The sequence below is a fragment of the Manis javanica genome, chromosome 11 (assembly GCF_040802235.1).
Source record: "Manis javanica isolate MJ-LG chromosome 11, MJ_LKY, whole genome shotgun sequence".
Lineage (NCBI taxonomy): Eukaryota > Metazoa > Chordata > Mammalia > Pholidota > Manidae > Manis > Manis javanica.
The window spans coordinates 13,059,851-13,086,091 of NC_133166.1; the positions used below are offsets into that span (position 1 = coordinate 13,059,851).

The 26,241-nt window shown below is 36.3% G+C and overlaps 1 protein-coding gene across 2 annotated transcripts; it reads right to left on the reverse strand.

Moving 5' to 3' along the window:
- Window positions 1–759: 759 nt before the first annotated feature.
- Window positions 760–24,739, reverse strand: PCF11 (PCF11 cleavage and polyadenylation factor subunit). Of its 2 annotated transcripts, none has more exons than XM_017653257.3 (16): window positions 24,217–24,739; window positions 20,433–20,558; window positions 18,300–18,488; window positions 17,739–17,933; window positions 15,685–16,808; window positions 15,090–15,270; window positions 14,893–14,983; window positions 12,415–13,979; window positions 9,891–9,990; window positions 7,026–7,145; window positions 6,419–6,524; window positions 4,519–4,702; window positions 3,774–3,929; window positions 3,305–3,397; window positions 2,731–2,766; window positions 760–1,848 (listed from the first exon to the last, which is right to left on the reverse strand). In XM_017653257.3, the coding sequence occupies exons 1-16, from the start codon at window positions 24,406–24,408 to the stop codon at window positions 1,639–1,641; spliced, it is 4,668 nt and encodes a 1,555-aa protein (XP_017508746.2). In that variant the 5' UTR covers window positions 24,409–24,739; the 3' UTR covers window positions 760–1,638. The 2 variants fall into 2 exon arrangements, with proteins under 2 accessions (XP_017508746.2, XP_017508745.2); XM_017653256.3 differs by having other exon boundaries at window positions 14,500–14,983.
- Window positions 24,740–26,241: the final 1,502 nt, after the last annotated feature.

The window sequence follows — 26,241 nt, forward strand, 5'->3', positions numbered from 1 at the left end:
TTTATTCACTTTAAAAAATAAAAGGGCCAAACTCAGATCCAGGTAAGACCTGTTTAAAATTTCTAGTGGCTCTAAGGTCATCATTGTAATATAAATTCAGAATGACCGAGATTTCATAATTTATTCAAGGTTACTGGATTTGAACCACAAAAATTATTTTAAATAATTTTAAAAATTACTTTAAATAATGTAGCAAGAGCTACATTCACGTTCAAAAGAACAGTCATGAGAGAAAGACGTAAGAGAAAGTTGCACTCTAAAGCCAATGAAGAAACAGATACAAACTCAAAGACTTCATCATTCCATTTATTACATTAATGAATATTAACATCTCGGGTATCCATTGATACCTTCCCACAAATGTGGACTCCCCTCCCAGTTCTCCAAGACTCAAATGCCATCTCTGTGAGTCTTCCTTAACTCACCTCCCTGTTAGTTTGGTGCACCTACTTCTAGATGGACTAAAATGAAGCAGTCAAGTTTACATTCTACAATTTCTTAAGTGGGTGATTAAGAAATTTTCTATGTAAACTTGGGGATACTATCTATCATGTAGGCTTATCTCTAAGTACCAGAGGAAATACATGGAAACAATTTATCAATGCCTACAACATGGTAAGTGCTCAACAAACTGACTCTCAGAGTGCTTGGCTCATGGCAAGAGCTACATTCATGTTCAAAAGAACAGTTATGAGAGAAAGACGTAAGAAAGTCGCATTCTAAAGCCATTGAAGAAATAAAGAGATACAAACTGGAAGATTCTTAATCATTCTATTTATTACATTAATGAATATTAACATCTCAGGTATCCATCTAATTCACACAAAACCAACAAAGGATAAAGGTTAACCATGTTCAAATGAACGATCTTACAGAATCCCCTGTAACTTAAAATAGAAATATGTTCATCTGCACTAAATTGCTTGACAAATTTGGAAAATGTCATGTAAAAAAAAATCAACCTTTAGTTCTTAAATATGTTAATCATTTGATGGCATCAGTGTCCAAGTTCAAGAATGATAGTTGCTTCATTAGATGCTTTTCAAAAATGGACATCTGGATGGTTCTCTCGCTGGAGATAACACACATATATGTATATGCAAATGTGTCCTATTTAGTTTTTAAAAATTTTTCAAATCTGGCTTTTCTATTACAGAAAAGTCCTGCAGTGCTCTCTCACAACCCCCTTTTGAAGGATAAAACTTCAGAATTTGCTTCTTTAATCATGGGAAGCTACTAGAAAAAAAATGTTGAGGTTGCTGTTTAATTACATTTTCACCCAATAAAAAGTACAGAAACACTATTTGATGGTGTGCATAAATACACTCCATGGGTAGCAAAAATATTTTTTATTTATAATTTACAGTTTCACAAGTGAAAATCGTACATTTTTACACATACAATTCATTTTGTTAAATTTGCACACATCTACAGAACTTTCACACAACAAGCACCTGAAACTCTGCAGGCAGTAGGAAATGCAAATACTAAAATGTATTTATTAACCAAATGATAGCTGAAGGCCCCGCCTCAGCTACACAATTTATATAGATATGTCTATATATACATAAAAAATTCTTTACCTTCTAGACCCAACAGCAGCTTTTTTTAAAAAAGAAAGACCTTTCTCATTTAAATTTAATCAACTGTATCATTTTCTGTTTTAATTTCAGTGGGTGTTGCTCTGCTTTCTTCTGTACAAGCTGGTGGGGTATCAGTTTGTTCTTCCTTAACTTTGGGACTTTCACAGGGTTCCTGCAGTTCGTTTTTGACAATGTTCAACACAATGTTCAAGGGGTTTTCGGCTGGTGTCTTGCTGGGAGATGGTGTACAATCAAATGAGGATGTCTACAAAATGAAAAGTCCTATAAGTACTTTAAAGTTAAAAGTTCAAAAGTATAACAATAAATATATGGGCAAAGAAACAAACCAAATGCAACTGAAAAACCAGCTTCCTCAAAACATGCCATAAAGGCAGCCAAATGATAAGATGTGTATTGAGCATTTAGTATGTATTCATCAATGATCTAAGAAAAGCAGTAACCAATGAAGTCCAAAAGAAGTTCATTAGACATTCTTCTATATTTAACCCCACACAGATGGTAAACCCAATGTACATCCTGGGATTTTTGTGACTATCCTAATTTCAAATATTCTAAAGAGTTTATTAAACTCCCACAAACCATCAAAATATAATGAAATCAACTCTTTTTGATGACCCAAATGTATCTTCCAAACTGCCTCTTAAATCCATGGAACACGCACTCTGAAAGCCAATGTATTCCATTGTTTTGTTTAAAAAAAATCTATACAAATATGAAAATCTGACCTTCTGAGGTCAACAGACTGATGTCTTCTTTAAATTTCACATGTGATCATCTAAAAGTTATTTCTATTACATGGCTGAGTGGAGTATATAAGGTAAAAAAGTGCTCCCCGTAACTGAAAATCTGTTCCCATCATGATCCTTCTCATTATCAGTTTCCCTCACATTTCTCTAGGCTCTTGTAAAAGATATTAATCATCAAAACACAAGCAACTAGAATGCAAGGAAGGATACAACAATTTTAAAACTTAAATCAGATCCTACCTAGTACCAACATTTACTGAACAACTTAAATGTATAAACAGTTCAATACATCCGTATGATTAAAATAACGCCGATGAAAAATAACTGAAAATAGAATTTACTAATACAAATGAGGACAGTAAACAAAAAAAAAAACTTACATTTTGATAATCTTCATAACACGATGGATGATAAATCTGAAGCAAAAAGGAAAAAAAAGTTAAGTAGATATTCACATGCATATTCATTTCTAATGGACTATTTTGAAATGATTTTCTTTAATTGAAACCAGAAGACAGCTAGCTATCTTTGAAAAGGTGACAAAATCATTTGGTCACAAAAATGGATAAAAACAGTATTTCCAACCTGATTTTACTTAAACTTGCTTAATATATTTAAGTAGGTAACATGGTATGTTTTTAAGACAGTTTTGATGATGAAATATAAATTCAGAATCAAAATAATGTGGTTAGGGAGAAGACTAGATTCAGAAGACCTAGTCCTGAGTTTATCATTAACTAATTATGCAACCTCTTATATAAACTTAGAAGAAGATGAATGCCAAGATCCCCTCCAACTAAAACATTCTATGACTCTAAAATCCCCAATACCTTAGAAATGCCTTTTCTATTAAAACCAAAAATAAAAAATATTAACATTTTTCTTTCAAAGTGGTGAGCTACTCCTACAAAAAAAACTAATCATAACACTTCTTTATTAAGAACTGAAAATTACCTTTCCATCTACTCTAATAGCATTTTTTAAATGCCATTCCTCCTCTTCTTCATCCCAGTATTGTTCAAATTGTTCTTGACAGATTTCACAACTCTATAATAGAATCATATAAAACGAAATTTACACAATACATTTAATCCAAGTAAAAACATATAAACACATTAAGTGGAGGAAAGAATTTCAGTTTTCTGAAAATCTAAATGATGTGCAACAGATAAAAAATGTCTAAGGATTTTACATTCTTCCATGTAAATACAGTTAACATTACATTGCTGTTAATCATTGATACTATGCAACTACAATGGTTATGAAACCCAAAACTAGGTCAGAAGAGTAAAATTTAAGTGTAAAGCTTATAAGATACCTTAAAAAGGGGGATATAACATATCCATAAAAGGGATATGTTTATTTACTTAGAGGAAGTGAGGGGCATGACCAGAGGAAGAAAGTCTTAACATTGCTCTCTTACCTCAACTGCTCCAGCTGGTCCAGCAGGTACACTTTGGAACTCCTTTTCTTTAGCAGCTTCCTGAGTTTTGAGCACAACTTCTTCATGCACTTTTTCAAAAAACTGGCTCTTTGCACGTTCTTCCAGATCAGCTATTTCCTCAAATTCTATCCAGTCCTTAAAAGGAGTTATTTAAAAAAATATTTCACAAAGAAAATTACACCAATATCCCTGATGAACATAAATGTAAAAACACTCAACAAAATATTAGCAAAACGAAGTCAAAATACATATATTTTCACGTGTTTCTATACTCTTACCGCATATCTTCCATATAGTGCCATTTAAATGTAAGCGTACATTCTTCCACAATATGCTTTAATATTATTTAAATTTATACTTCCCTTTGAACCCCACTAATAGACAATTTAAGGCATTTAAGATCTTAATATTAATTTTCCATTACCTCTCAAGTAACAACTACTAATTTAAGTAAGATAATTTCACACAAATTTTTACCAAAAAAAAATCAGTCACAGACCTTGGAATTTTTGAGCTAGAAAAAACCTGTGTCCACTATAATCTCTCAATAAAAAAGCAAATACATACTCATCAAATTTACTTTAAAAACCATTTATATTCTATGAGTCAAATTCTATTCAGAAAATTCATAAGTTAGCACTCAGCAATTATTTAAGCTAATATTCTTTTAGAATGATGTAATTTAGAGGCTAAAAGATAGTTCAGAGGTATATGGATTACTTACTGTTAAACTGTAGTACCAACGTCTATGAGTGACTTTCCTGCTAACATCTTTTTCAGTTCTATTTTGCCGATAATGCCAGTCCAAGTGATCTGCGTATACATCTGTCTGTGACGTTGTAAACCTCATTCCACAAGAATAACACTGAATACCAGTGTACAGTCGATTTATAACACTATCATAACGTCTATTTTGAAGAACAGAAGTAATCTTTAGTTTTGATAAAATAGCATAATGGCCTTTAAAAAAAAGGCAGTTTCAAATATTTCAGTTTTCCATATTGTAATAATATTGAAGCTATTATCATGTAACAAAATGTTTCGTCCAAAAGCTGGTTGACAAGGTTAATACCCAAAGATCAGTATTATTCTCTAACGTGTCACTAACACTCTTTACCTTAACTTTGGTGAATTTTGGAACATGGAGTCTACCCTCTTACTGATAACCCCGTTATTTATTTCCTTCTTGCTAAAAATAGAATGATTATCTGTTAACTAGTTAATAGGTGGCCTTTAACTGGATTAGTGTCAAATTCAAAGTAGACACTGAAGATAGATAAAGCAGAACAATTAGATTTCACTTCTCCAGCTATTGTATCTCCACTGCCCCACCCTAGTCTAAAGAAGTCAAAGAGGTACAGCAGAAATAGTAATAGTATGGCTAACTAAAAAACTAATAAATAACTAGAAATACTAATAAATAAAAAAATAACTAGAAAACTAATGGGAAACCACTGCCAGCAATAATCAATTTTTAAAATTCTGGGGTCCCTATTTGGAAAGAAATAGGTATACAAGACCAAGTAATTGAATAAGCAGGGCAGTTATTAACTCCAAAAATTTTTTTACATAGTAGAATAAAGCAAATCATAGTACACTAGTGCTTTGCATTCAGCAAACAAAATAAATATTTAGAGTCATAATATTAATGAATAATGTTTTAATGAAAAATGGTTTTATAACTATATGGGGACAGTATATTTATAACTATATTGGCAGGACAAAGTGTTAGCTAAATCTTTAGTTTCAGAAATCAAAATTGTCTAAATGTGATAAATCAAGAAAGGTGATATATCAAAAAGTTATGCATCTTTTAAGAAATAAAGAAGTAATGCCAGGAGCCATAGTTAAAATAGTTAAAAATGGCTGCCTCTGGGTGTAGAGTACTAGAAGGGATGCCATCTTTTATTATAGGACTTTATTACAAAGCTTTGTTAAAGTATTACTTTGAGAAAAAAATTGATTTTGAAAGGATGAAGGCCATTAGCTGTTCAATTTTCTTACAAAGTACTCATAAGCATATGAATCCATAAAGCAGCTCTAAATGTTTATCTAAGTACTATAGGAAACAGAAAATTATGAAAAGATATGTACCAAATGCTAAAAATGGTTATCAGTAAAGTGGGAATTGTAGATAATTTTATTTTTGATTTATTTGTATTTTCTAATTTTCCATACTGACCATGGATTACTTATAAAATGAAAATAGGTTTTTTTAAATTGTTTAAATACTATACTACAAGAATCTCATTTTCCTAACTTTAAAAGTATATCAATACAGAAAAAAATCATAAAATGAAGATACAAAGGAAGATATGAGTAATTAACAATACCTCATATTTATACACCCTACATTTGCTGTACCAAACACAGATATAAATAAATATAAATTCTGGGGTGGCTTTTTGGCCTAAATACTTATGCAGCAGACATATTTAAGGAAATTTAAAAACAGGCTTCCTACAGTTTGTTATGTATATTTTACCACATTAAGAAAAAGAAAACAGGACTTCCTAAATTTTAACATCAATTAAGAGGGGTAAAATGAATAGCACTAATAATAATGTTCACTGTTATTAAATTCTATGTCCCTTTTATCTTAGAAAATAACTTAGATTACATACTGTTTCAGTTCTTCAATTGTAAAATTGGTAAGATCTGGAACATCTTGATCTTCATTTTGATCTTCTTCCTCTTCAGGGGGAGGCTGAGCAGCAACATCATTTACTTCTTCAATTGAAAAGAAACAAATTTCTCAATACCATTTTCCATGTATTCTTTATAGGAGAACACTAGAATAAGCTAATAAAGCATCCCATCTTGTCTAGTTGGTGCTTCTGATCTTACATTTACTGGCCAAGGAACCTAATATAATTCTTTATTTTGGTAAGTGATACTGGGTCTCATCTCTTAAAACTCAATCTTCATGAAATTTTATTTCATCAAAATTCAAATTACTTTAAAAAATTAATATAGAATACTAAAAACTCTTCACGTATTTGCAAGAATACTAATAAATGAAACAATGTCCATTATAAAGGTAATAGTTCCACCTTAGAAAATTTTAAAAGAATTTCATTATAAACCAATATTTGATTTTCAAAAACTAAAAAGTATGCCAAAAAATTCAATTTTTATAAGAACTTTAATCTAACTTAGATCATTATTTTATATCACACAGCTTTAAAACTTAGTGAAGTTTGTGTAGATGAAATAAAGAATCATACTTACGTGTTGTAGAGGAATCAGGCTGCGACAATTTGAGAATTCCTGTTTTTAGAAGTTTTGAAAATAATTCATTTACATCCACCTGACTGAGATGATTATCAGGATATGCCTTAGGAAGCACTCCTTTAAAAAAATAACAAAGTAACAGTACAATTTAAAGATGCAAATTATACTAAGCATTTTTCAAAGTTTTCTTCAAAATGTCCTATCAACTTTAATTTTGACAAAATCTTGAGGATAAAATAATTATCTCACAAGCTTCTAAAAATCATCACCTCTTAAAAATATATTATAGGATAAATATTGAAAACACCAATACTTAATAAGGACAGACGTATTATCTAAAAAACAGAAGGTGAGCCATGTGGCTCCAGTATTCCTGCCCCTCTGACCTTTGCTGAACTACTGCCCTTGCAAACAAGGTGTCAGGGTTACTACAGCTTCAATTAACTTAAATAAATGACACAAGGATAATAATCTCCTTAAGTTCACTGGTAAGGAATCAATCCAATTACATATTTTGTTGAATAATTATGATTCTTTAATTCAACTAAAAAAAGTAAACAAAAACAGTACTTTAATGTACTTGCATGTAACTATTATGCCTCTCACCACATCTCTCGAATAAAGTTCTGAACCACTAAAAATTCCTCTTAATGGCAAGCATTCAATTTGTATCCACAATACACATAATCCTTGCCCACTGCATACTCTATCTACATTAGCACAGTGTCTTGTACACAGGTTAATTAATATCTGAATACATGAATGAATAAATCAACCTCAATAATCAATCAATTACAATAGCATTTATACACACTAGCTTAACATTTATACTTCACTAGAATTACTTATTCATATGTCTAAGAGTCATAACTGCTAGCTAGCTATTCACACGTCTGCAGAAAGCCAAGTTTACTGATCAAGAGCATGAACTAAGGACTCCTGGGATTCTAACTAGAAATCCCACTTTCTAGTTGTGTGGCATATCAAGTTGCTTGTCTGTGCTGAATTTCTTTAACTGTAAAACAGTAATAATAATTGTTCCTACCTAAGGTTGTTATGAGGATTAAATGAACTAATATTTGTAAGGCACTGAGATGTTTGGTACCATATACAGCTGTTAGTAAAGCTGAAAGATACTACTGCACTGTGAGGCTCTTAGAAGGAGGAACCTTCTTAAATTTATCCTGCCTAGCATACAGCAAATAATCAATATATGTTTGAATGAATAAAGGTAAGCATTATTTACATCTAGAAAAGAGATGTTTTTACTTTTAATACAGAGAAGAAACCTTGAGAGAAGCTAAATAAAGACACCGAATACTTTTCATGTATCTCTAAGAATAAGTAGAACTTGAAGGAAGGCATATCTAACATCTCATTCAATACCTCCAACCCAGGGGAGTAAGATGTGATTTCCTCTTGACATGTTATTCCCTGTATATATACATGTACACACCAAGGTTGTAAAGCAAAAAGAAAATTTGCAGCTTGGTATATTATATTAAAAAAATAAGAAAATTTGCAGTTTTGCACACTAACTCATGACACCCCAGTACAACAAATTCTCTACTCAAAAAGATAAACTGAGTTCTGAAGGAAAATACATTAATACAGCAGCTTATAAGTTACAAAGTACTTTTGCATACTCTCTCTTATTTAATTCTCTTCTAAATTTCCAGGGAATTGCTAACATATCCTCTTCCCCAGAAGAAGAAACTGAACCCCAGAGAAAGTGTTTCTTCATACTTTGCCCACCTATTAAATAGCAGAACATAGATTCTAATTTTAGTCTTCTGACTTTAGACCCCAAATCTTCCCCTTCTCTTTTCATTACAGTGACAACAAAAAACAAAAAATATTAATTAATCCTAATTGTCAATCTAGAAGTTAAAAACAAAAAGCTTTCAAATTAACTGAATGCATTTCTTCTGATGACACAGTTTTAAGAATGCATAAATTAGAGCTTGGCTAAGATTTCCCTAGTTACTTCTTAAGTCTTGGAAAACTCCCTGAATTTATTAACTAAACAGTGCCATGCTAATAAGCATGCTGAAGATAGCTGTTTTAATTAATGTATTATTCAGAAATGAAGTACCACTATGATGTGGTTGAGCTGGTTCTCAATACATTAACTTTGCAGTTATTTTATAAACCACCATGAGTTATATACTTCCATTTCTCAGATATTAAAAATACAATTCATCTTTAAAGCCCTCATACCTAGTATTGTTACTGTAGCCTTAACTGTCTTGTTATGCCTCACTCCACTCCTTCCCAGGAGACCTGGCTAGGGAACCACAGAAGTTTTTTTCTACTCCTCTTTAATATGTTGTATAAAATTATTATTTGAGTGACCATAAAGTTATTATTTGCCATAATACTGAGTGCAGTAAAATTATTATTTGAGTACCCATGAATGAATCAACTTTATAAGCAATGTCCCCAGTATTCATTTCATGTTTACTGGATCATCACACTCACATACACACATAACAAAAACTCAAAATATCAAATAACTGAGATTTCAGAGGTTTGTCATTTATTTCATTTTACCTCCTCAACACAAATGTCACACTCCTACACCACCCTCCGGCTTCTACCCAATAGGTTTCCTTTGTTTTTTTTATGGTCTGCAAATCCTGGCTATCCATCTGTAGTTGTAAACAGGATCAGTGTGAATACGCATCAATAATGTAAACAAACTCAGAGAGGGAACAAACATTCCAGCCATCCAACCAGAGTAACTTTCAAGAAACTGCAGCATATGCCCTTTCAACACTGTCATTTCATAAAACAGACAAGGCAGCATTCAACAAAACAATGTTTGTCTTTTGAAAAATACAAAGTTTAGAAAGCACATACCTGAAGGATTCTGAACAAATGCTCCAGGATTTTGTGGATGAACGGGTAAAAATTGTTGTCCTTGGCCAAATGCTACTGGCTGTGCAACACCAGTCAGAACCTTTAAGAGAAACCTTAGTTTTAAGAATATCCTTCTACATTTTAAGTAAAACCTTAACATTCTAATCACACAAAAATAATCAGACGACGTAAGACCTGGTTTCTACAATAATTTACAAGTGTAACTTGACTGGGTCACTTCACTTACAGGTTTTCTACAAAAAGAATAATAATACCTTCCCTTAGGAATTGAGAATGGATATGAAGCTTCCTTAAAAGTCTATGATACCCATGCAAGCATAAGGTGGCCAACAATGAACCGTGTGACCTCACACTATCACTTTACCTTGTTGGTACTTGACCCTATTTTATTTTACAAACAGAAGAACTGATGTCCAGAGACTGTCACCTGTACACAATCCTAAGGGCCCGGTAACAGCAAAGCTTAGACCAGAACTCCTGACCTGACTTGTTTCCACAGATGTTTCATTAGCAACCTGAACTCTGTGATTATCCTGCTTGGCCATTATACTCTGGGTTACAAAGTATGTTATTAAGAGACATCAAGGAAATGTTAAAAAGTAAAACAACATGAAACAAGTACTGCTCAGGCATACAAATATTATATTGATAGTGGACAGTGAGGTAGGATTTCTACACATTACTGCTAAGTGAACAAATATCCACTCATAAGCCTCTTTCAGTAGCCTTATGAACTTTCGATGTTAAGTATACATAATAAAAAGCCTACGGACTCTGTATAAAGTAGGAGCAAGACTAAGTCAAGTCCTATTATATAGTATCTGTTAATAATTATATCATTTCTTTTAAGAACATACAAGATACAGTAAATCTAACTAGGCAAGCCAATTGTTTTCAAGCCATTGGATATCAACAGAAGACTGATTTACATTTTCTTCCATGCAATGCTATTAGTCTAAAGTGAATCTGTCCTAGTAAGGAAGTGTCAGCACCTGGAAAAAAATTTATCCCAGAATTTATTTCAGCAGGCAAGCAAAAGTGGTCATTAAATATCAACCAAATTAATCACAAATTGTTTGCACATTTCTTTAAAATTGTTTCATTATGGATTTTAGAAGTTTGCAGTACAAGTACAAAAGAATACCAACAGGTGACAGTACATGTTGAGGTAAATAATGAATATATTTGGGAGGCAAGTCACAAATTTGCTCTGTTGATATTATCAAACTGTTGTTGGACTGGAAAGACTGGAAAGGTGGTGAAAAGTAGAGAAAGAGGAAGAAAAAAGAATTACAGACTGTATGGGAAGGGTGGGTGGGGAGGGAGAAGGAGATTAAGGGGCACTATAATTAGGAATCACAGTAGAGGTAGGTCACGGGGAAGGCAGTACAGCACAGAGAAGACATTAATGACTCTATAGCATCTTACTACGCTGATTAAGACAGTGACTACAATGGGGTGGGGGGCTTGATAATATGGGTGAATGTTAAAACCACAATGTTGTTCATGTGAAAACTTCCTATGATACCTTAATTAAGAATTACAGACTGTAAAAACATGGACAATTTTATTTAACTCAGACTAAGGAAATTCTTAAAGAACAATCTAAAAAACCAGCTCTACACTTAAAGCTTATCCAGGGCTCAACAGTTATGCAGTAGAGGTCTATGAAACACACTCACACTGTATAGTACTTTACTAGCTTTGAAACCAAAACCAAAAAACATAATGGGGAGGCTAGGCATGTGTGACAGCAAGGAGTATATGGGAAATCTCTACACTTCACAGCTCAGTCTTGCTGTGAACCTATAATTATAGGCATACCTCAGAGACAATGTGGGTTCAACAGTTCCAGAAAACTGCAATGAAGTGAATAGGGCAATAAAGTGACTCAAATGAATTTTTTGGTTTCCCAGTGCATATAAAAGTTATGCTTACATTATAGTCTGTTAAGTGTGCAACAGCATTATGTCTTAAAAAAATGCATACCTTAATTTAAAAATACTTTATTGATAAAATGTTAACCATCACTTGAGCTTCCAGTGAATCATAATCATTAATCACAGATCACCATAACAAATATGAGAAGTTGAAATGTTCCAAGAATTAGACATGAAGTGAGCAAATGCTGTTGGAAAAATGGCACTGACTTGCTTAACACAGGGTTTTACAAACCTTCATTTTAAAAACAAAAACACTATCTGCAAGTACAATAAAGCAAAGTATGCCTATACTCTAAAAAAAAATCTATTAAAAAAAGTGTGCTGTGTAATGTGACAGAGAGAGATTAAAGTTTAGAAATTTCTCTAGATGCTGAAGGAGCCAGGATCAATTTTGGATTTAAATTGCAATTTTGGATTTAAATGCTTACCTAGCATGTTAAGGTTTTGAAACTTCCCAATCACACAATAAACTATCTCCTGAAAACCTTCCTCAAACCTAGAAACATTAAAAATGGCTCACTCTGCACACAACATAATTTTAGAATAGCTACAAGACTTACCTGTTGAGATGCTGGAATATTTCCTACTGCTATTGGAGCAGATAAATTGCCAAAATTTCCAAACTGAGAACTCTGCAGATTCTTTTCATCAAAATAGTGTCCAGAGGCTCTGTTAAGAGGATTCGAGAAACTCTGGTTTCCGTGGCCATGTGGTCCATTAAAATTTGGTCCTTGAGGTGAATCAAATATTTGTTCATGTCTTTGGAACTGTAGTCCTTGGGATGGGGCGTTAAAAGCACTGCCAGGTGGATCATTATATGGACCAGTCTGATTGAAAGATACTGATTCAAGTCTTTGTGAAGGATGATTGTCAAATCTTGTGCCTTGAAGGCCAAGAGGCATATCAAACCTTGATGCTTGCTGGTGTTGTGGGCCATCAAATCTTTGAGGTACACTATCAAATCGTGGTTGAACCTGCTGTCCAGGTGGTCCATCAAATCTCTGTGGGCCTGGTTGGCCAGTTCTTTCAAATCTAGGACCTGGCTGACCATGTAATCCATCAAATCTTGGCAAGAGTGATGGCTGACCTGGCTGTCCATCAAACCTTAAAGCATGACAACCCTCAAATCTTGGACCACCTTGACCTAAAGGCCCTTCAATTCTCAGGCCACCTCCTGGTACAGAAGGACCCTCAAACCTCATTCCACCACCTTGTGGGACTAGTGGTCCTTCAAACCTGATCCCAACCCCTGGTTGACCATGTGGACCCTCAAACCTGAGGTTTCCACCAAGCTGATTATGTTGTCCTTCAAACCTCAGACCAGCTACGGACTGACCATGGGGTCCCTCAAACCTCATTCCAACTCCCTGCTGCAGCAAAGGGCCCTCAAACCTGATCCCACCTCCTGGCTGACCATGAGGTCCATCAAACCTAATTGCAGCTCCTGACGGACCATGACCCCCTTCAAATCTAAGTCCACCTACATGCTGACCTCGAGGATTATCATATCTAAGTCCACCCACAGGCTGACCATGAGGTCCTTCAAACCTTATACCACTCACAGGTTGACCCCGATGTCCCTCAAACCTGAGACTACCAACATGCTGGCCCCCTGGTCCTTCAAATCGCAAACCACCTGCAGATCCCTCAAACCTCAGACCAGGGGCACCTTCAAACCGAAAACCACTGCCTCCTGCTTGACCAATTGGCCCCTCAAACCGCAAAGGTGTACCTACTGGTCCTGGAGGACCTTCAAATCTCAAAGGACATCCACCTCCTAGCTGACCTTGTGGTCCTTCAAATCTCAAAGGGCCACCTCCCCCCATTTGTCCTGGTGAGCCATCAAACCGAAGAGAACCTGGTGCAGGAGGTCCATCAATTCTAGGGCTTAGTTTATTAGGACCTTCAAAAATCATCTTGGTTGGGCCATCTCTTGTTACTGATGGTCTAGTAGGCCCATCAAATAATGGCCTGTCTTCAGCTAACGCAGTAAGTCGCTGATTAGTATCAAGGCCAGCAAATCTTGATGCAGGGTTATCTACAAATGGTTTATCTGAATCTTCATATCTAGGTCGCTTAAGTGGAAAACGATCATTGAATGGTGATCTCTGTTCTTCTCGTACACCTTTCAAAAAGAAAAAGAATTTATTTTCTCTGAATCTGAGTTTATATCAAATTAACTAAAATCTTTCTACATTCATATTAATGTTTACACAAAAATACCCTTAACTGTCTCACTTTATTAGAGGGGAAGGAAAAGACAGCATCAAGCAGCAGGTAAGAGGATGCCCTCTAGAGTCAGAAACACCTGGGTAAAAATATCCCCCTTCTGTCAACTATTTGACTTTGAGAGCAAGTTACTTAACCTATTTGGTCTTGTTTCCTATCTGTAAAATGGGGATAATATGCATTTCATTGGGTTGTTTTGAGGATTAAATCAGATTACATACATAAAAAACCTAATAAAGTACCTGACACACAGTTGGCCTTATAAATTATTAGCTCCCTTCCCTTCCCTTTGAGGGAAAAACTAAACAAAAAAACGTAGTCTGAATAGTCACAAAAATCCATCCCCACTTAGCTTGTTCATTTTCCCTTCACTGCTGTGTGATTCAATAGGCATAATCTGATTTAACTTTTTCTACCTTTAGCAGAGACTTGTTCATCATGTCTTCTCCGGCCCTCATGGGGTGAAAGATTCTCAGCATAAGTACGACTCCCAGATATAGGAGAAAGACGTCTTGCTCTTTCACTAAATTGTTCTTTTCTGTCAAACTGTGCTCCACTATTCCTACTTGCATGTTTACTTTTGGATGGCTCACATTCTATTCCAGACAACAAGGCATCAGTCAAAGGGTAGTCAAAAATATCAGGATCTAAGAGATCAAGTCTTGGAAATGAATGCTGAACCTGTGTCCTTTTCAGTTTTGCTTTATGTTCATAGTAGGTTAATTCAGCATCAGATAAGAGAGGTTTCTTTTTTAATCCACCTTTATTTTCTTCTGTAGGACTATCCCGTACATTGCATCTATGTTTACCTTCTTGATACTGAAATAGCTGTCGAATTTGATGCACAACAACAAGGAACTCATCCTGTGTAATTTCACCAGAAGCTAAACGTTCACTCGTCTGCATAGGGGTGAAAAAAGGAAACCAAGTAATTTAAATATAAAAAGTACTTATAAAAACACTTGGACAAAGGAGAATAATGACTACATGGGATCACAGTAACTACCTTTTGAAGTAATTCTCTTTTGCTTGCAAGAGTTAACTCTTTAGGAATTTGAAGATTGGCATCTACACTTAATCGATGCTGCTGCTTTGGGACTCGAGGTGACAATATTCCTTTAGTGCTTGACCAGCTCTCCCTATGTCTCAGGTGAGGAGATTTACTATGTTCATCACCCTGTTGTAAACTGAAACCATAAGAGCAGTAGGTTACTTCATAAAAAGACTCTTAAATATTCAAGACCATTATCAATGGATACTTTTAAAAGGATCTGGTTAAAATGAATACATGTAACCGTAAGTGTCAACTAAATGATTTAAGAGCCCAAGATCTGAAGTCAGGAAAATCAGATAGGAATTCTTATTCTTGTATGTCCTGGATGTGCAACCTTAGGTAGATTAGTTAATCTTTCTAAAACTTCAGTTTCCTGATCTGTAAAATAGGAATAATAATGGTATTTAATACAAAGGGTTGTTAAGAATTAAACGGGAAAATGAAGCACTAATTACAGCATCCAATAAACATTCAATTTTTAAATTAACACTGTTTTAAAACATACATATTTTTTATTCTACTTGATTAAAAAATGTTAACATCCTACCTTTTATTTTCTTCCCAACCAGATTTCCATCGTTTGGTAGACTTGGAACTTTGCCAATTTTCTACATTGTCCTTTGGGTCAGTGCCTGATTTTGTTGAATGTTGATTTGCAGTTTCTTGAGGTCGTTCCTCTTCAGTCTTTTTTATTCGCCTTGGATCTCGAACATCCTGTTTGGTGCTTCTCTTAGCACTTCTTTCTTCCCTGGATGGTAGCATGAACTCTTCCATATGTGACTGCTTAACTCCTGATTGGCGCATCTTTCCAGCTTTGGGTAACGAGGTTGGAGACAAACTCCTTTGCCTCCGTTTGGGTGACCGCCTCTCTCTTCTCTTTGGAGAATGTATAATTGGTGACCGAGCTTTGGGTGATCGTGATCTTGATCGCTTTCTAGTACTCGATCTCCCTGGTTTTGTCCCCTGCTTTTCCAATTCTTCAGTTATTGTATCCTGTTTTTGTACAATGCCATTTATGACTTTATTTCTACTTCCAACCGGTCTGTGTTCTGATGACTTCATGTGCTCATCTTTATCCTTTTTTTCTGCAGTTTTTCTCTTCTCTTTCACATCATCATCTTTGCTATCAGTCTTATCCTGAAGATGTTTTTTTAATCTTGGATCTCTTTTGTTCATGTCAGACACCCTTGTGCTTTCAGATTCTTGATTTTTTAAGTCTTTTGTGTGGGACAGTTTGTTTTTCAAAGGTGATGGCGATTTAGACTTAGATTTAGACTTAGAATCTAACTGATCAAGTTCTTTCTTGGTTATTTTTTCACCTGATTTACTTTTTTCTTGCTTAGATGAATTCAGTTTTTCAGGGGGTACAGTTTTACTTGACTTAATATCAGATTGGTTCAATGTGTTCATCAGGAATTCCTTCCTGTGACTTTGATCTTTTCCATGAGAAGAATGTTGACTCATCCTATTAAGACGGGGATCCCGGTTAGTTCCTTTCAAATCCTGAATTTGTAAGGATGGACCTGGACCTGGACGGCTTTTCTCAGGTTGCACAGGAACCTGATGGGGAGCTTTAACTGCCATAGGGGGAATCTGTGAAACATGTAATTTGGTTGGTGCAGATCCAGGACCTAGGCTAGATGTTTCTTGCTGTACACTAAGAGAAACTGCCTGAAATACAAAATAAATGTTGTTAATACTGCAAAATATGCAGATTTGTCAAGAAGTTGAAAACTAAAGAATGTAATGCCTTATTCAATAAATACATTTATTTAACACTGTATTTACACTGTATACTTCCAGTGTTGAAGCAGGTGTCAAAACAAAAAAAGAAAGTTCATGTATTTATGTAGCCTCTTATTTCTTCCTAGTCCTTGATTTGGAGATTTTATAATCTCTAGCTAGAATGAAAAAAAAATCTTCCCTCTTCCTGATTATTTGGGATTCTGAGCCTTCCTACTAAGCAACTGCTAAGTAAATGACTGCACTCTAGCTGCACAAGAGTTGAGTCATTCAGCTAAATTCAAGGTCATAAAATCTAGTTCTTCCCATAGTAGCACTGGTAATGAACTTAAAATTTTTTCCTCCTGTACCTTCTTACTCTCCAGTAAGTTCAAGTGCTAAGTAAAACAGTAACTGAGTTATACCTTATATGTAACTTTAAGGTCACTCATGAATAGAGATAAATAATCTTCCTGGCGTCCTTTATTTTATGATGGTTTTTCATTTGTAGACTTCTAGCAACCTGATTTCTGCTCATGAAGCTCAAGTTCATAAAACACTAAAGGCCACGCAAACACAGGTGCCACAGTACACCTGCCATGTGGGGACTGATACTAAATCAACATGACATAACTTAACAAAACTAAGATGCTATCCTGTAAGGTAGCAATTTAACAGAAAAGTATTTCAAAGAAAATACTTTTTATATTCAAGTGAGTTTCATAAGGATATAAAACTTTGGTCTAATAAATACACTGTAACTGCAAAGTAAAAAGTGAAAAAATAATACAGCAAAAATGACGTTAATACAATTTAAGTACAAAAGTTATTTGTGTTTAAAATATTTCTATATATTTAAAATGCCATATCTGTACTTACCAGTTGTGCCTTAGCTTGCTCTAGCTCAAGCTCCAGCTTTTTCTGCTGAAGTTCTAATAACTGTTTTTGTTTTGCCAGTAACTGCTGCCTTATTAGCTGTTCTTGGGTAAGATTCTTTTGTATATCAGGAACAATTGGAGGAGCAGAGATGCTAGGGGAACTGACCACTGTGCCAGGTGTTGAAGGCTCTTCTGGCTATAAGAAAAAAATGATTTGTTAAAAATATATATATCATGGCTAAAAAGCAAGCAAAAGGGTGGACTAAAAATTATCAGCTCATCTCTTAATAAATACTATCCTTAATCTTAAGTGGCCAATCATGTTTAAAAGCTCACAGAAATTTAAATTCACTAATTCAAAAACCAAAGTAAGTGTATTATGTAATAGCTAAACAAGAACATATTTTTAAATGCACTGGGAACCTGAAGGACAAAAACTTTCTTCTGTAAACTAAACATTCAGCACAAGGTATTCTTGGTATTTCTGGCAAGCAGTTTTACTAGAAAAGTCAACACTGGATAGTTAAAAGTATTATATACATACCATTCATATTAAACTTACCGATTTATTTAAAAATTTAGGATTCACATGGATGCTAGATGTATTCACATTTGGGGGTAGAGGTTTAATAGGCCAAGCAGGATCTAACGAATTAACTCTGACATCCAGGGCATAAAGTTTCTTCAAAGGGAATATTTCATCCCATGTGGAACGTAATTTAAATAAACTTTTTCTAGTATTTTCATCCACCTAGAACAACAGAATAATTCTATGGCTTGTTAAGTTATTATAGAATGTTTTATATATTAAGTATAAAGCTAAATAAATCTACTTTACAGATAGCACACATACTGCTCATTCGTAAATATACACAATAATTTATTAAAGGTGTATTTGGTTTGTAAATGCAAACTTAATATACATATTTCTTCCTCAAAAAAAAAATTAGAAAAAATAGTCATTATCACCTAGCCTACATGAAAGCATACAGTCAGGTACATCTTTGTATTTTGAAAAATACAAAATATTTTCAAATTTTAGGGCTTGATTTATTCCTAATGTTATGCTTACCCTGGACAAAAATATGAAACAACAGAAAACAGTTTAACTGATGACTTAAAAATTTTTTAATTATTTACATGAAAGTACAAAGTTAATATTAAGATTAAGATTAACATTTTCAGGAAAAAAAAAATCTATCTCACTAATAAATCTGCAACACAATATGGTTGGTATCTATGAACTGAACAAGTTATTTGTCGTGAGGGAGGCACCTTAAAAATTAAAATTCACATTATCTTATCCATTGATGACCTGCTTTAGTTTTATGTGACTTATCTGCTCATGCTTTTGATGGGCATATTAACATTTAAAATTTTTAAATTAGCCATCAGAGAAACCCTGTGCTTGTGAAAACAGAGACTTTCAACTTAAGGTTAATAAAGCTTTGACTATATTCAAGTTTTCAGATAATATTTACTACAAAGTCGTTTTCATCAACTGTAGCGTTAAGGCCCAGTAAAGATTCAGTGAAGGTATTCTACCAAACATGCAAATGAATTTGAACAAACTGAAAATGAAACCAAGAAGCTGGGTTAACTCCCTAACTTCTATAATGCAAAGCTGGCTTCTCCTTAGACTACAACTTCAGGTAAGCAGTATTTAACGTCTGCGATACACTATTAACAAGCCCCTTAATACAATTTGAAATACAGCTTTCCAAATTTCCTCTGCATATACTTACTTAGCACTATTTCTCTAAGAATTTAAAAGAAAAATATTACTCCAGTAGCAACTACACCTTTTATAACAAGTAAAATCTGGTATTTAGTAGTTCACAGTAATTCCAATTTGCCAAATCTGACAACTGTAAGATTTCTCCAGACACAACAGGTACATCTACTAAAATATAGGAACTACCACCAATTTTTAATGTTAGGAAGCAATTCTTAAACCTATATGTCTTACACCCTTTTGCTCAGTTTGAAAGATAAAGCCTGACAGAAAGAGAATTACTTCAGCAAATCCCTAGTCTTCCTCAACATAACATGGTGTTAACCCAACTGCCAGAAACGTTACAGAAAGACCTTACAATCCCTGGGTATAGAAATTAACAAGGCTTTCTTTAAACACTAAGGCAGGGTGAGAGAGGTATTTGCAAAATTACCTAAGGGTAATTAACTGGTCCATCATTCATTCACACATACCTAAAACATTCACATAAAACATACAAAGTAACAAAAGGAAACATTTCCAGGAAAAAAAAATCACAAGTTTCAGGCATCAATCACAGGTTGACACACTGGAGGATTATGCTTTTTTTCCAAGGTAGGAATAGTCAACTTCCTAATGAGAGACCTAAACAAACAAATTTGAAGTACTCTTGATAGCTTCAGATATTTTGCTCATATTCTAGCAATGGCACAGATCTTCAATCAAATGAACAAACACAATTTAAAAAACCAGCAACAAATAATTCTAGAAGCAAATCCATCTACTCTTGAATAGATACCATAAAATCCCTAGAATCTGCTTTAAAAATCTAACATAAAACACTAACATTAGCAGGGTACTTGATAAATGTTCAAAAGAAAAAAACATTTCACCACCCAAGAAAACCCAACACAAAGGCAAGTATTTATTTAATCAGGAACACATTTTTTAAAATTCAAATGTTTCTAAATGCATATATACCTTTTCAAACACACAAATAAATGTTGCAACTAGATTTTTAGTAAAGGCAGTGAGATACTCTCGTCCAACGTTTTTCACGATAGAATCCATAAGGTACATAACAGGAAGCTTCTCTGAGGAAGGAGCCTGAATAAAAAGAAACTGAGAAGTTTAGTATAATGAATTGCCACCAACTTACTTTCAAAAGTGAGTTTTTAAACCTACAATACAGACTTTTTTGTTGACTATTTTTGAATTAAACTCTATGAAACTAAGTGTTCAATCAACTTCATTGCTTAATCTTTAGTTGAGTACACAAAATAAGCTCAGAATTACCAGAACGAGATATCACAATATCTAATACACTTGAAAACTCAATGGAATTTCAGGTCATATGGAAAAAAGACCTGTGTTTTAAGTGACCGAAAAGAAGGAAGAGAGGGGCATTTTCTGTAACCCAAGTGTAAGCCTCATGACCCACATTAACTTGTGTGCCTAGACTCCATGACGTTTTCAGACTTCTGGAAGAAACCCTAATTCCATAGGCATGGTTTGCATGTTAAATTCTATTAAGCTTGTATTACCTGTAAAATGATTAGGATTACTTCTCTATTATCCAATGAACAAAGAAATTAAATACACTTCACATATGAAGTTAATGAAAAAAAAAACTTTTAAACTTGCACACAAACATGCAAGAAGGTGCAAGTTGTTATTGATACAAGAAAAACTGGATGAGCAGCTGCTGAGTCATGAAAATCAGGTTGAACTTGACTCTGGAAACCAGGATTTGTCCTGAAGATTTTCTTCACAGCACACATTCTCCGTCGAAATATTTTTCCTCTGACGTGCACAAACCAGGGGTTCTAAATTTGTGCACTGCCAGCGTGGTGACGCTGACACATGTAGCCCTTTCCATAGGAGGGAAATGTTGCCCCAGTTCAACTGCAATGCCTACCCATCACTGGCTTTTAGAAGGCATAGCAAGTTTCCAGAAAGCATCAGCAGGTTCACAGACTTGAGGAGCATTAAGACACACCAAAAATTAAGTGTAACTCTAATTCGTAACTCTAATTCCACAGGAGAACCCATGATTAAAAAACAAAAACAAAAAAATTACCCCATTTACCCATCCCATGTGTATAGGAATCTCAGCCATGAACAACTTACCCATAGCTACCTGAAGCTAGGGTAGGCTCACAGTTCGCAGTACACAATGCCATCATATTTCACAAAACCAATTGCCCATACAAGTGTGTGGAAGTGCTCTTGCTTCTGTTAACACCTTTACAACCAAAGTTGGCAAAGGAAACCTCTGGTTAACTTTGTATTAAAACTTTCTTTTAGGGTACTAATAAAAAGGTTCACAAGGCCACTGCATGTGGGCAGACTATTAAGTACCAACATGTCAAATGCTTTATTGCTGTGTCTTTATCTTACCATGTAATGTTTTACACCACTTTAGTTATTGTACTTATAAAGTTAAACAGGTTCTTTAAAACCAAAATCTGTCCAGTAGGCTACTTTTTTATTGCACAAGTGAATCCTTGTATGTAATATTTTGCTACTACTGCCTCTCATGGGAGGAGTCAAATTAAGTGTGAATTCTTAAGGTTAATGCTGAGATGCTAGAGAATAAGGACACAAACATTTACCTCCAGAAACACACCAAGCCAGTTCGCTACCAAATGAAAGAAAATCCCTCCCCTCACCCTCAACCCCAACCCTGATTAAGGTATTTCCCCAAAGTGACTTTTACATCTTTTCCTCCATCTGGCTTTACAAAAATAACCAGGAAGGTGTGCCCAAAAAACTTCATCCGTCTTTTATCAGCAAATAGTTCATCTATTTTTACGACTCTGTGTAGTCCACACACAAACACAAGTTTTAATGTGGTCACTATATTCAGCATTTAGTTTTCACTTCTCGAAGGTCTTCTGGATCCATTAAAAACAGCAAGGAAACTGTGAGTGACAACCTGAGCTGCTGAAGTATTAGGCTCTGTGGAGTATTAGTAATTCCCCCAAAACAGGGAATTAGATTAGGAATAAATGTCATTTTTAGAAAAACTCAAGTGCAGTTTTATTTTTTAAAAAGGCAATGTTAAGCCTTTAGGCAAAAACTAAGTTTTTTCACGTGCAACATGTTGTGGTATCCATAAAAAGGATGTTGAGTAGGTAGGAGGTACGCTTCCTTTTTAAATCTCATACTTCAAAAATAGAACAATAGCTGTTTCAAACAGACATTCACAGGAAAAGGAAAATGAAGACTTGTAGTTTAGCTGTCAGACTGAGCATGACAAACTTGTTGGCCCTTTACAAAAAAAAAAAGCCTTACTTTTTTGTCCTTTTTAAATTAAGGTATGAAAAGGACCACCTGAAACCGTGTATCTTGTGAACAGAGTTACCCAAAATAGTGGATGGAACCTAAACAAGAATGAACCCAAGTCACTTAAAGACTTTGTTTAAAACACACAACCACGTAGTTAAAAATAAGTCTCGGAAACAGATTCTACACCTTACAAAGGTAAATAAAAAAGACAAATACATATTTTATATGTTTTATTCACAAATTTTATAATACCAGTCACACATTTCAAAACCATTTATTAGAGTCAGACCACTCAGTTTTACACTAGACAGAAACCGCCTCTAAACAATATATATTGGTGGTTGTTCTTAAAGTGGCCTTTTAAAAGGGGTTCACTCTGCTAAAAGGAGGCTCATCCTGATTAATTTCAATCACTAACAACTAGAAAAAAACTAAACCGTAAGTACAAGCTTGAAAAATAACTTAAAATGTGGTACTGGGAAGCTATTAAAACTCATTATAACTAAAGTTTAACAGTAAACTTTACTTAAAAAATGACATATCGCTCCCACATGAATCCACAGAAGAGGAGGACTACAGGGAAATACAGGGTGGCAGAGGACCACTTCTGTCAAGGGGTGAAGAAAAGCACGTCTTCACTATCAGGGAAGGGAGGAAAAAAAGAGAAAAGGAAGAGGAGGAGGGACTGAACTTTTCAAAAAAAACTGTAAGTACTTGTTACCCAGTGGGCCAGTTCTCCACCTACAGGTTGGTTAAGATCTCCTCCCCCCACACCCAAACCCCACCCTCAACCCAATTTCCCGTTTTTGAGGGTAAATTAGACCCTCCGATAAGAAAATTAAAATTGTATCTAGCCGCCCCCACCCCAAAATGGGGCTGACGGGTGTGAGCAGCTGCCTGGCTGGCAGGGAATGGATTCTCCTCTCTTCCCTTTCGCATCATGTGCTTTTCAGGCGCCATGTTGGGCTCCTAACAGGCGGCTGCTCCACTCGGGGCCGATTCCCTATTCCCACCCACCAACAGCTCGCTCCCAGGTCCCCCTTCACCTCCTTCCAACCCGCAGAGCACCAATATCCAAAGGGGTACTGGGGGGGGGGAACTGGGAGAAGACCCACTCCCCACCTACCCAGGGGGTTCAAACGGCTTTAACTCTTACTTCCCCACACCACAAACTGCCTTTGGGTCTCCCCCTCCCCAAAGGGATCTGTTCAAAGCGTGAGACGGGACGTACAAAGCGGTGGCCTAAATAGGGAGTCGGTAAGCGGAAGTGGGGCTCCACCCTTTCTCCTCCCCACTCCCTCCCCGCGAGAGGCCCACGCTCGAAGCCTGGGCCAAAGACCGAGCCTGAGTTGGACGGAGAGGGTTGGAGAGAAGGAACACTGTCCCCCTTTGGACGGAAGCGAGACCTGGGATGAGGCTGACACTAAAATCAGGGAGTATTAGAAGAATAGGAGGCTGCGGGGTGTATAAAAACCTTGGCGGTTTGGGCCTCGATGAGAGAGACGATCTCCTTGGCGAAGGGCAGGTTCTCCTCGGCTAGAATGGTCAGCATATTGATGTGCGGTTTGCTATTGAAGGTCAGGTCTTCGAGAGATGACTGATAATCCCGACAGGCGTCGTCCCGGGCCCCCGCAGTACCGGCCTCGGCCGGCGTCTGCTCTGACATTGCGCCGCGGCCCCCCTCCGAGGTCCGCCGCAGCTGAAGCTGAAGCCGCTCTCGATACCCCGCCTCCCTTCCGACTCCTCTTCCTCTCCCAGGGTCTCGCGGCTCCGGCTTCACCACATGCTGACCGCGGAGGGGGGTTGGGGGACGACACAGGGGGAACCTCGGCTATGAGACGGCGCCGTCTCACGGGGGATCTCCGCGCACTTCCAGCCACCACAGAGGTTTCTTTCTCCACAGACACAAAATGGCGGCAAGAGCGGCGGCTCCAGCTCCGAAAATGTCTGTGTTCTCAACCGCTGCGTCGTGCGAAATGAGCAAGGGGAGGGGAAATGTGCGGTAAAGGGGCGGGGCCGTTGATAAAGCCAGGCGTGATTGGCTCTTCCTGAAACGTCACAAACGCCGCCTCGGGTCCTTCCGCAGGACGTATTGGCCCCTCCTTCTCCTCGGGACCCTACCCCGGGCTTTCGCAACACCTAACTGCTAAAGGTGGGGTGGAAAAGACGGCCTCTCTCATTGGCCGATTCGTAAGGGACTGTTCAGTCATCTGTTACCATAACAACCCATTCAAGGAGGCGAACAGGCCTGGGGAAGCTGTTCGCGAGGCCAACCCCACCAGTTTAAGGGGGAAGTGCGGCCACCCCGTCTTCGTCCCTCCCTCTGCAATGCCGTAGCTTCTTAGTGGCTCCGTCAGTCATCCTCCCTCCCGCCTGCCCGGGCGCCGGAGGCCGGGGGTGGGGGGTGAGGGGAGCGTCGGCCCGTCCCACCACCCAGCGCCGCTCGTGGCTCAGGTGCTCCCGAGAGTCCGGGCGGGTCCAGCTGCGCGGACCGATTTGTCCCACCCGGAACTAAGGCCGGGAGGGAGGAGTCGAATATACCCGGAACCTCGAAGTCTCTGGAGAGTGGACTTCAGCGCGCTGCCTCTCACGTCCACAAACAAAAACACGTAGGCCGTCCTTCTGAGTTGAATCCCCAGGAAAATACCTTTATTTAGAGGTTGTGTGTGAAAGGCTTTTCCCTAGGGAGTTGAAGCTCTTTAGGGAGCCCACTCAGTCTTCACGAAGGCTTTCCTACTTCCTACAACAGCCACACCCGGTCCCGAGCCTGATGCCCCTCTCAATCTTCTGCCCTTCCAAACAGCCCTAGAACGCGCGATCTAGAGTACGCAGGAAAAAATGTATTTCTTACTTGTAAGGATCGTTCCCCAAGCTTCTAAAATACTACTTGGATTTTGCAAATGATGCTCTCGAAACAAAGCATTCAAATAGTTCTGCCATGGAGCTGCAGCATAACACAATAAACCAAAGGCGAATTTTTAAAAATACGTAATAACTTGAAGGAATTAGGTATTACTTCTTCACCATTGTCCTAAAGCTATTAGAGACTTAGTTGTTCTCCAGAGATGTCTCTCTAAAGAAATGAACGAAGTTAATTCTTTTGTTGCATGTAAAGTAACATTTTCACTTGGTTTGGTTTGTTTATTTTTAACCAGACTTATTGACGTATAGTTGATATATAATAAACTGCATGTACTTAAAGTGTACAAGATTGTATTGACACAGGTATTTTTCATTTCTTGTTAACGTGATACCGCATATGAATGAGAAGTAAAGCCTGGGGAGGAAAGCTTGTCTTTTCTCATTTGAAGCTACTGAATATTGTTGAATAGATATTTATTCATCTCAGTAATTTCTTACCAGTGTTAGGGTATATTTAGATCTAATAAATAAGGAACTTTCAAAGTTCCTGTTTTCTGGAGGGAAATATTTCAGGTAAAATAGTACTCTTTTTTTCCTTGTAATTTTAGAAATCAATTTAGTTACTAAACTTGGAGTT

What these genes read in the sequence shown, in the direction of transcription:
- PCF11 (XM_017653256.3), bottom strand. Translation starts at nt 24,408, where the DNA reads ATGTCAGAGCAGACGCCGGCCGAGGCCGGTACTGCGGGGGCCCGGGAC. An exon ending in AGCAAGCTAAGGCACAACTG is followed by an intron (nt 16,809 to 17,738) that starts GTAAGTACAGAT and finishes TTTGTATTTCAG; the next exon opens with GCAGTTTCTCTTAGTGTACA. An exon ending in CTATTAGAGTAGATGGAAAG is followed by an intron (nt 2,767 to 3,304) that starts GTAATTTTCAGT and finishes TTTTTGCTTCAG; the next exon opens with ATTTATCATCCATCGTGTTA.